Consider the following 10,254-nt stretch of genomic DNA (forward strand, 5'->3'; position numbering starts at 1 on the left):
AATATAAAAATTTGATTGAATTTAATAAAAAAATAAAATATTTATTTTAATATTTTTAAATAATTTATGAGTTTTTTTTTAACATTATGTTTAAAAATTTTATTTGATTTAAAATCAAAATATAAAAATTTTATTTGAATCTACTGAAATAATTTATGAATTTTTTAGATATTATATCTTTATAAAATTTTCGTTTTTATCAAAAAAAAAATATCCATCCTAACCTAAATAATTACTTTAGTACTATTTTTTTTGTGTTTCTCATACCAAGTAAAGAGATGTTATAGATTTACTGCATCAACTAAAACAATGGGTTGGTAAAACAACTTAACAAGTACACACGGCCAGGGATAAAACATGTTTGTTGCAAAATTTGGCTTTAACCTCGTTGAAAAATGTGAAAATAAAATTTAAATTATATTGTTTGGTAAAAGAAAAAAAAAGGGAAAATTGTAATTTGCAAAGTTGCAAATAGGTCGGTTGGGTAAGCACAGTGGGCAGTGGGCGGCGCAGATTATGTAGCCTTACAGACCCGTGAAACAGCCATCTCTGCTGCTGGCGGACAAAACAAACACTAATCCTAAAATTCGACAAGGTAACCTTCCCAAACCCAATCCCTCCTCCCTTTTCTCTCTTGCAGTTTCCCACCTACTTGCCCACCAACAACTACCACAAAAACCTCCCCTAAATCTTCCTTCCTTCTCTTTCTTTCTCACTCTCTTTCTCAAGTTGCAGTAAGGAAGATAGGACGGTAAATCCACATTTCTCCTCAAATTCTTACTCGTTGTTTCACTATCTGTCGAAAGAAAACGGACCCATCTCATTTTTTTAGCTGCATTTAAAGTTTGCTCAAGCATTTCACTATGATATCAGCTTTTGTGGTTTAGGGTTTATTGCTTATGTTGAAGGTTGTTGATTTTGCTTTCCTGTTCTTTTTATGCATTTTGCAGGAATGGGTACCGCTTTGCCTCGTGAGTGGCTCGGTCTTCAACAATTCCCTGCTGCTTCACAAACAAAATTGTTCGAGTTGTTGGGCAAATTGAAGCAAGAGGTTTTTGATAAACCCTTTAATCCTTTCTTTACTTTGACTACTTTGACTTAATAACATATTTACTCAAGATTGTTGCAAAAAATTGCAGAATGTCAACACTTTGACTATCCTTGTTATGGGCAAAGGTGGTGTAGGAAAGTCTTCTACTATCAATTCTCTTATTGGGGAGCAAGTTGTTCGAGTCACTGCTTTTCAGGTCAGTATTGGTTTTACTTTTTCCTTTGCTTTCTTGGATTGATATCTTTATGCTGTTTTAGATTTCATAAGCTTGAATTGTGGTTGTGTTTGTTTTTCAGTCAGAGGGGCTGAGACCCGTCATGGTTTCACGCTCCTGGGCAGGGTTTACATTGAATGTAATTGATACACCAGGGCTTGTGGAGGCTGGATACGTCAATCACCAAGCTCTTGAGTTGATCAAAGGGTCGGTACTCGAATTAAGCAGTCTTAAGTTAGCATCACATTTGTTGTGTGATGAATTTAGTTGTTAATTAAGTGATTCTCAATAAATTATAATAATAGTTTCTTTTTAGGATTAGTTTACTACAAGGTATGGTTCCTTTTGTTGAGAACAAATCTTCTAATTTTAATGCAGGTTTCTTTTGAATAAGACTATAGATGTTTTGCTTTATGTTGATCGCCTGGATGCGTATAGAGTGGATGACTTGGATAAGCAGATCATTAGGGCTATCACCAACAGTTTTGGCAAAGAAATATGGCGCAAAAGTTTGCTTGTGCTCACTCATGCACAGCTTTGTCCACCTGATGGACTGAATTATGATGTTTTTTCTTCTAAAAGATCAGAGGGTGTGCTAAAGGCCATTCGTATGGGAGCTCGGATTAGGAAAAAGGATTTTGAGGTATGCATATTCTTTCAAGGTTTTTTTTTTTTTTTTGAGACATGTTGGATTGCATAAAGAAAGGTGTTGAACAGCTTAACATAAAGAGATAAGCTCATTTGTTCTCATAGAAATTGCATGATGTGCCAACTAAAATGTTGTTTGTCACTTGTAAGTTGGCATAGTAGAGAGTTTAGTTTTGATTTTAATGATTCCACGCACTGGAGAAGCAATGGCTTCTTGGTAGTTATGCGAGAGCAGAAGAGCTGTGATTTTATACTCCTAGGATTTGCTTTAAGTTAAGGCTTTGCTTCTTTCAATAATGCCCAAAAATGCACATAGAGATAGAAGTGGTTAAGCTCTTTTGGATTTTGATGCTAACAATTCATTCAGCTTCTACTTGTTGCCACTTCCCATAGAAAGAAATTACATATAGCAACCCTTCTCCTCTTCTTAGCTGATGCTGTCCTAATCTTCTTTCTTGTGTGGCTTCCTAAAGTGAGAAAGCTTCTTTTAGGTGTTTTTTGCATTTTGGATCTTTGGTGCTAATTGTAGACCATCTATATCAGCTACCTTTGTCCGTTATACTAATACCAAAGCATTTTATTGTATGTCATATGGCAGCTGCATCAACTTCTTTTATCACTATTCAAATTATTTGAATGAATTTAAATTGGGGGAAAAAGATTTGGGGTATATATTTTCTTTCAAATTGATCTGCTTGAGATGTATTAGAAAGGTGTTGGACAGGATGACATGAAGAGATAAGTTTATTTGTCCCCTTAACCTTGTGTACTGTGCTTGCTATGCATGTTGTCACGATCTTCACATGGACGTGAATCTTACATCGTCGAGATAATACTCTCAACGGGTGAGTCACAAAGTCCTACATCGAAGAAAAACTCCCAGTGGGGAGTAAGAGTGGATGTCATGGCCTAGAGAGGCGAGCAATGAATCCCACATTGGCTATGTAGTAGAGTAATAGTAGGAATATAAGGATTTACACCACTTTTAACTTGGGAGGTGTCTTTTGTGGGATAAAACAGTGAGGCCAGCGGGCCAAAGTGGACAATACCTCACAATGGTAGGTGTGAACAGTGACAATTGGTATCAGAGCGGACTCTGAGTACTAGTAATGTGTCACTGAGGACAGTGGACCTTTGTTGAAGTGGGAGAGGATGTTATGGTTTTCGCGTGGACGTGAATCTTACATTGTCGAGATAATGCTCTCAGCGGGTGAGTCACGTGAATCCTATATCGTCAAGATAATGCTCTCAAACTCCTAGAGGGGAGTAAGAGTGGATGTCATGCTCTAGAGAGGGGAGTCATGAATTTCACATTGGTTATATATTAGAGTGATACTAGAAATATAAGGGTTTACATCACTTTTAATCTGAGAGGCGTCTTTTGTTGGGACAAAACTGTGAGGTCAGCCGGCCATAGCGGATAATATCTCACAGGGGTTGGTGTAGACTTAGCAATTTTGAACACGACACGAGAAGATACGGTTTAAACAGATTTGGGTTTAGTCTTAACATATTTCGTGTTTAATTGTGTCAGACATGACAAACACCTTTAACACGTTTAAAACACATTTAAACACGTTTACTTAATCGTATTATCGTGTTTAATCGTATTATCGTGTTTAAACGTGTATACGTGACATATTTATTAACCTATTAAAAATTAATAGTTAAAAAATTATTTTAATCTTATATAAATAATTTTAAATAATTATTTTAATAAGTTTTTTTTAATTTTATAAAGGGTATAATGTAATTATACATGCTCAACCCCAATTTTTTATTTTTGGTGATTATTTGATGTTGTTATTATTTTTGTTTTGTTATAATTATTTTTATAATTATAGATTTTAAATTTAAATAATAAAATTATATTTAATTGTAAATATTTTTATTTAATCGTGTTATTAATCATGTCGTGTCGTATATTGACACGTTTAATAAACGTGTTAATCGTGTCGTGTTACACATGTATTAAACGTATACGTATATGTGTTTTAAATTTAAGATACGAATATTAAACGTGTCGTGTTCGTGTTTAGTCTTAACGTGTTTCGTGTCTAATCATGTCTAACACATTTACGACATGTTAACACGAATTGCCAAGTCTAGGTTGGTGTGGACCATGACATATGTGCGTTCTCATTTGTTAGTTGTAAGTTGTGGAAGTACAGAGTTGAGTCACAGTTTGGTAAATGGTTCCACAAACAGGAAAAAATTGGTACATGTTAGTTATGAGAGAGGAAGAGTAAGAGGTGTGGGTGGTTTTGATATTTGCTTTAAATATATAATTTTTTCCCATCACAGTAGGGCCTTTGGAATGGATTTAGGTTTTTGGTTGGCAAGGCAATTATCGGATAGGAGTTGTTACCATATATCTGAATGCGATTAGAATGCAGTGTGTAGTAGACAAAAGATCAATAGATGAGCTTACTTTTGTTTATAAGGTCATTGAACTCTAATTAACAACATATGCTGAGCAGTGAGTTTCAAACTGCAATAGTGAAGGTATCTGACGTGTATTTTGTCAAGATGAAGATTCTCATTTTGTTTTTATAAGTTTGTTTGGACGTACCATATAAATTAAAACATCAGTTCAACTAATTCTATCTTTATATCTGTGGATACCTCAAATTATGATTCATGATTTAAACTAGAGATGCAATGAGAAATGGGAAACAGAAGAGAAATTAGGATATAAGTCCTGGATTAAATGACTAGCTGCAGGTGAAAATTTTGGTGGTATGCTTGTGTCTCATGAGAAGTTTGTATGGAAGTCACTCTTTTAAAATGAGGGTGATCTGAGCTTTCACTTAATGGTATTAGTGAACACCACAAATGGAGATTCATGCTTCAGGCATGAACATTGGGGAAAGTTTCAGGCAAAAAAAAAAATTTAAAAGTTAACAGGTGGTTTATGACTGGACCCCATTGTCTGCAACGGACATGTTACTTGTAAATTTATCTTACTTAATTACTATTTCTTTTCTGATGATATGCTTAGAGTGCTGTAATTACCTTTTTAGATATTTCCTTGCTTTTGATGATTGTAGGATTCTGCCATTCCTGTTGTTTTGGTTGAAAACAGTGGGAGGTGCAATAAAAATGACAGTGATGAAAAGGTTTGGTCTTTTTTTATTTTTCATCTTGTGCTCTCAGTTTATGACCCATCACATATTTGAGTGCCTTGATTCTTTGCAAAATACATGTTGTTTCAATGCAGATTCTTCCCAATGGTGATGCTTGGATTCCGAACTTGGTAAAAGCCATTACAAGTGTTGCAACAAATAAGAGTCAAGCTATTGTAGTTAGCAAGAAGTTGGTAGATGGGTCTGATTCAAATGATAGGGGTAAAATGTTGATTCCTGTTATTCTTGGGCTTCAGGTAAAGTTTTTGCAGTTTCTTGGTTTCTCTTTGGGCTGGACTGAAACATAAATGGTTATATTCTAATGCATATCTTTTGTTGTTCCAGTGGCTTGTTCTCAAATGGATTCAAGGAGCAATTAAAAAGGATATTGCAACTGGCAATGGACCTTTATGAGAGCCACAAGAATGGGATCTGGCCCTCTGCAAGTTTCATTGGGTCTTGTTAAGGCCCTTCGTTTTTCTGTGCCATCCCTTTCTTTGGTAAAATTAAGGAAATCCTCTGAAGGTTGCTTCTGAAAGTCAGGTTCATTTTGGTAGTTTGCTATGCGTATGCTCTGGCAGATCCAGCCAGTAGTGCTTGTTAGGATGATGTATTGTTGAGTTATTGTAGGATTACCATGCTTGCAGGCGAAGGTTCTTTTGTTCCTAACTTCATGTTTTCCCATCCTTTTCTTTCCGTTTTGTTTTTCTGAACTGTCTGTACTGATTTTCTTTTTTGGGTGTGTTTGAATCTCTGAGAGGGAGGTTGGATCTTTTCCAGTATTTTTCGAACTAATAATTATTAATGCATCAATGAATACTATATAGATGAGTGTAATTGAGAATGTTATTAGTTGAAAGGTATTGAAGAGTTTCGGTCCCATGGAAGAGGTCCTTGTTTTGAGGTACGGTATACTGCCTCAAGCATTGGCATGCTCTGCAGAGTTCTCCTCCGCCAACCCATGAACACTAAAAGTCGCATATTTCACTGACCTCGCAAGCCAAGAAGAAAACAATACCGCTGCCTGTGGACCCTTTGTTGTTCTTTAAGCTTATAAAGTGTAAGCAGCAGCAGCAGCAGCAGCAGCAGCTATGGATAACGGTGAGGGCCCCGCCACCCCAGGCTTGGGAGCCGTACAATTAGCTGTTTCACTTTCTGGCTGCGTGGATTGCGGGGATTTTGCACAGGTTGAAGTTGTGCAGGAGAGTTTTTTGGGTTGGGGACCAGAGGTTTGGAGTTTTTATAAGCTGTGGAATCCATGTGAGGTGATTCCAACATATATGATTAAGCTCACCATTACAGGCTGCACCCATCATTGCATGCACTTCCAAGCACTGTTATTCCAAGTGTTTTTTTTTTTTTTAATCTATTCCTTTAATCGATTTGGATGTTTTCTTACACGCCTCATGATCATTGGCAATCTAAAATGTGGTCAAATTTAACTGCTACTATCATTGAATTTGAACATTTAACCAATGGACTGGCATGGAAGCTTTTTAAAAAGCTCAAGAAGTAATTGGATAGGAATTGGAATCCATATATAAATGTTTCAATACTACAGTCTAACTTTAATTGAAGCCCATTGAAGATGCTTGTTTACAGTCTTTAGACGAAAAAGGCTTTAGGTTTTTCTTTTTTTATACTTTTATCGGTTAAAAAGCTATGCTACAAAATATTCAATACTGCCTTTATTTTTGCAATTCTGCTTAAAGATCAATCAGTGCAGGCAAATGTTTTTCCTTTTTCCTTTTGTTATAGTTTTTTATTTTTTAAATTATAGTTTGATTCTTTCTTTTAACGTGAAAATGCATGATTTATTATTCAATCGAGTGCTCAAGTACTGTTTAATTTAATTCCTCTTTAGGGAGAAACATAGAGGGTAATGGTTTGCCTAAAGCTAAATCGATCAAATGATTAGGGATGTATTTAAATTTAATAATGCAACACCGAACCGAACTGGCACTTAACAAACAGTAGGCCCCAAATCATAATTAGAAACCTTCGGTGATTGGACATGGGTTGACCCCCTTGGACCCCATGCGCCACCCTCCATGCAGAAAAGGATGATCACGCTAATCTTTGCTCATCATTTGGACTTCTCTTTTGCTTTGTACCCAGTCCCACAAACCAAAAAACTAAGGTACCTGTTGCTATAAAAGTCGCACCTCTTTTGCTCCACTCCGACCAACGGCTCCTAGTCCCAGAACGGAACAAAACAACATGGGCAAAAGCAACTTGAAAAATGCTGTCGTAGCATTTCTTGTTCCTCTCCCTTCAATTCTCTTCTATCTTCATTTCCTTAGCCATTTCCAGAGCGGTAGAAATTCTCTTTCTCCACTCTGGTCATGGTGCTTTCACCACCCTCTCCTTTTAGCCAATGCCCTCTTTTTCTTCAATGTCAATGTCCTCTTCTGGCTCATCAGTCATATTCAATCCAGCCACTGGGTCAGTTTTTCTATTACTAGTATTCTTTTTTTTTTCAAGTTTTTTTATTCATATCCCCCCCCCCCCTTTTTTTTTTAATGTGGTTTTGGTGTTCTGGTTGGTTTCAGATGATTGATTTGTATTGGACAGTGATACCGGTGTTGCTAGTTCATCACTATGCAACACACCCTTTGGCTCAATTTGATTGGTGGAGATCAAAGATTGTGATAGTGTTGACCTGGGTTTGGAGTATTAGGCTGACCCATAACTATTTCAGGCGTGAAAAATGGCAGTGGGGTGCCAGAGAAGACTGGAGGTTTACTGATATGAGTCAACAGTATGGCAAGCATTGGTGGTGGATTTCCTTCTTCGCTGTCTACTTTTCTCAACAGGTGACTTTTCAAAGATTTTTGCTTTATCAATTTTGCATCTTTCTGGAAATTGACCATTTTTCATTAATGCGGAAAATCTGTTGGATAAAGTGCCTGAATGAACTTTTGTAGGATGCTAAGGGTGTCTTTTTTATAATTAATAGAGAAGGGGGATTTTCCTTTTCTAAGAACAGATGAAAATTTTGAAAGAAAGAGGAGCTTTGATAAAGCTTCATTTGTTGCTTTTTACACTAAGCAAAATGCAAATATTAAAAGCAGCTATCAACAGTACCTAAATTAATAAAAATGCTGATGAGAGAGCATGAACTAATGGGTAATTAAAGTCTGCAGATATTTTTGATTGGAATATGTCTTCCACTGTATGTTGTGCACTCGGTTGATATGCCCTTGAATATGTGGGATTTTGTTGCTGCTGGAGTTTGTTTGTGTGGCATTGTCATAGCGTACTTTGCAGATACCCAACTGCATAATTTTGTGACTAGAAATAGCAAGCTGAAAGAGCTTGGAAAGCCTGTGGTCCCTAATCTTGACCGGGGCTTGTGGCAGTACTCGCGTCATCCTAACTATTTTGGGGAGCAATTGTGGTGGTGGGGCCTGGTTATTTTTGCATGGAACCTGGGACATGGATGGACCTTTGTCGGGTCTTTGATCAATAGTATGTGCTTAGCTTATGTTACTGTGCTGGTGGAGCGGCGGATGTTGAAGAAAGAGTACAGAGCTGAAGCATACAGACTATATCAGAAGACAACCTCAGCGTGTGTACCTTGGTTCAGATCTTCTGCTATAGCAGTGAAAAATAAGGATACTTGATCTGATATTTGCTTCACTGCCAACTCTGAAAGTTTCATTTTATGTGGGTCAAAGCTATACTTTGATTTCCTGTCTTGTTGTAGCCCTGTTGATGTAATCTGTTGTCTATTTTAGAGAAAAAAATGGTTGTTGTCTGTGGTAGACTGGTAGTCAAAGGGATCACTTTATGCAATCATGTAAATTCTTTCTTCATTTGCTATAAAACTCTTTTTATTGTCTGATTTTCGCATATATTTACAATATGTAGATCTGAGGTCATATGAGGTATGGTTGTCAGAGTGCAAGTCTAGATTTGAAGTCTTCTACGGAAGAAAAATCTTAAAGCAAGCTTGTACTTGCATGGATGGCCAAAGCAGATATTTGGCTATATAGAGATTTAAGCTGGTGTTTAGATAGCTGTTTAGGATGCCCATGAAAAAATATTCTAACTTCAGACCAAATATAGCGATGTCTCTGTGTCTCTGTGTTTAGACGTCAGTCATCTTGTTTGCTTCTGCACTTTTTCAAGCCAGAAAAAGCATTGGCATCCTTGATAGAAAAAGTGATTGATTATGGGTATTATATTGCTGTTGTTCCAAAACTTGAAGATGTTAAAATTTGGCAACCTATGTCCCATTTTATCAATGAGTTAATGGAGTAATATTCCTACCAGAAAACAATTAGCTAAAAGAACAAATGCTTGATTTTCATGATCTACATGTAATTTGTAACAAGAGAAGTTATATTACACGTTTTCCTTTTTTCTCTCTGGGTTTTGCAGCACCTGATGCCTGCAAAGAATTGCAGGTCATAACAGATCGTCTCACAAGTATATCATGCATAACTAGGAATCATTTGCAGATCAGCTAGTCTGTATGTTGCAAACAAATCAAACTTGTTTTATTACTAGTGGTCTATTACTGTTTGAACGCTTGATGAGGTCAGCAGGAGTTGGGACTAAGGAGTAGTTATTTTTTTTTGAAAATTAGCTTTTATTTTTAAATATTTTAGCCCTGGATTCATTGCTGACCCTGTTCTCACTTGGCAGCAGCTAGTGCTTAATTCCTGTTGGTTCTAGTTAATTATGGAGTGAGCATGTGCAGGTGTTTCTATTCTTCAAATTTCATGGGAATGTTCTTTCCCCTAGCACTATAATATTCCTGCTCCATGACTTTTGCTTCCTTGGTTGATGAACTATCATTATCAGTCCATTTTGATTAAATCCATGGCACAGACTCTGATCAACTGGACACTCCCCACCTTGAGGAACGATGTTCAAGGACTTCATGTAGGCTTATAGCTTAGTGAATCACATTTTGTTTGGCATGGTTCTGCAATGACCCAAACATAGGTGACTTATTAATGATTACATGAGGTTAGCTTTCCTTTGCTATTCTGCTCAAAGCCTAAACCTTTTCAGCTATTGTTGTGGAGCTGATTTGCTTCCCATTGGATCTTTCCCTTGAATTGCTAGCTTTGTACCCCTGTTATCAGCTTGCACCAGTGATTCCAACTGTCATAAGGGTGATATCTCTTTCTCTTTTCATATTGTTCTTGCTCTTGAAAATAGGAATTTAGGCTATGGAAAAAAATAAAAATGCCATCAATGTA

General features: G+C 36.6%; 2 protein-coding genes across 3 annotated transcripts; both read left to right on the plus strand.

The window, feature by feature from the left end:
• LOC18613853 (translocase of chloroplast 33, chloroplastic) lies at positions 484 to 5,882 on the plus strand. Of its 2 annotated transcripts, none has more exons than XM_007051297.2 (8): positions 484 to 751; positions 951 to 1,051; positions 1,140 to 1,247; positions 1,348 to 1,472; positions 1,644 to 1,908; positions 4,964 to 5,032; positions 5,134 to 5,295; positions 5,384 to 5,882. In XM_007051297.2, the coding sequence occupies exons 2-8, from the start codon at positions 953 to 955 to the stop codon at positions 5,450 to 5,452; spliced, it is 897 nt and encodes a 298-aa protein (XP_007051359.1). In that variant the 5' UTR covers positions 484 to 751; positions 951 to 952; the 3' UTR covers positions 5,453 to 5,882. The 2 variants fall into 2 exon arrangements, with proteins under 2 accessions (XP_007051359.1, XP_017978164.1); XM_018122675.1 differs by having other exon boundaries at positions 484 to 595.
• Positions 7,138 to 8,885, plus strand: LOC18613855 (uncharacterized protein C594.04c). The gene is made up of 3 exons (XM_007051299.2): positions 7,138 to 7,483; positions 7,591 to 7,854; positions 8,185 to 8,885. Exons 1-3 carry the CDS (start codon positions 7,259 to 7,261, stop codon positions 8,662 to 8,664), a joined length of 969 nt encoding a protein of 322 aa, XP_007051361.2. The 5' UTR covers positions 7,138 to 7,258; the 3' UTR covers positions 8,665 to 8,885.

Source organism: Theobroma cacao, chromosome 1 (genome assembly GCF_000208745.1).
Source record: "Theobroma cacao cultivar B97-61/B2 chromosome 1, Criollo_cocoa_genome_V2, whole genome shotgun sequence".
Lineage (NCBI taxonomy): Eukaryota > Viridiplantae > Streptophyta > Magnoliopsida > Malvales > Malvaceae > Theobroma > Theobroma cacao.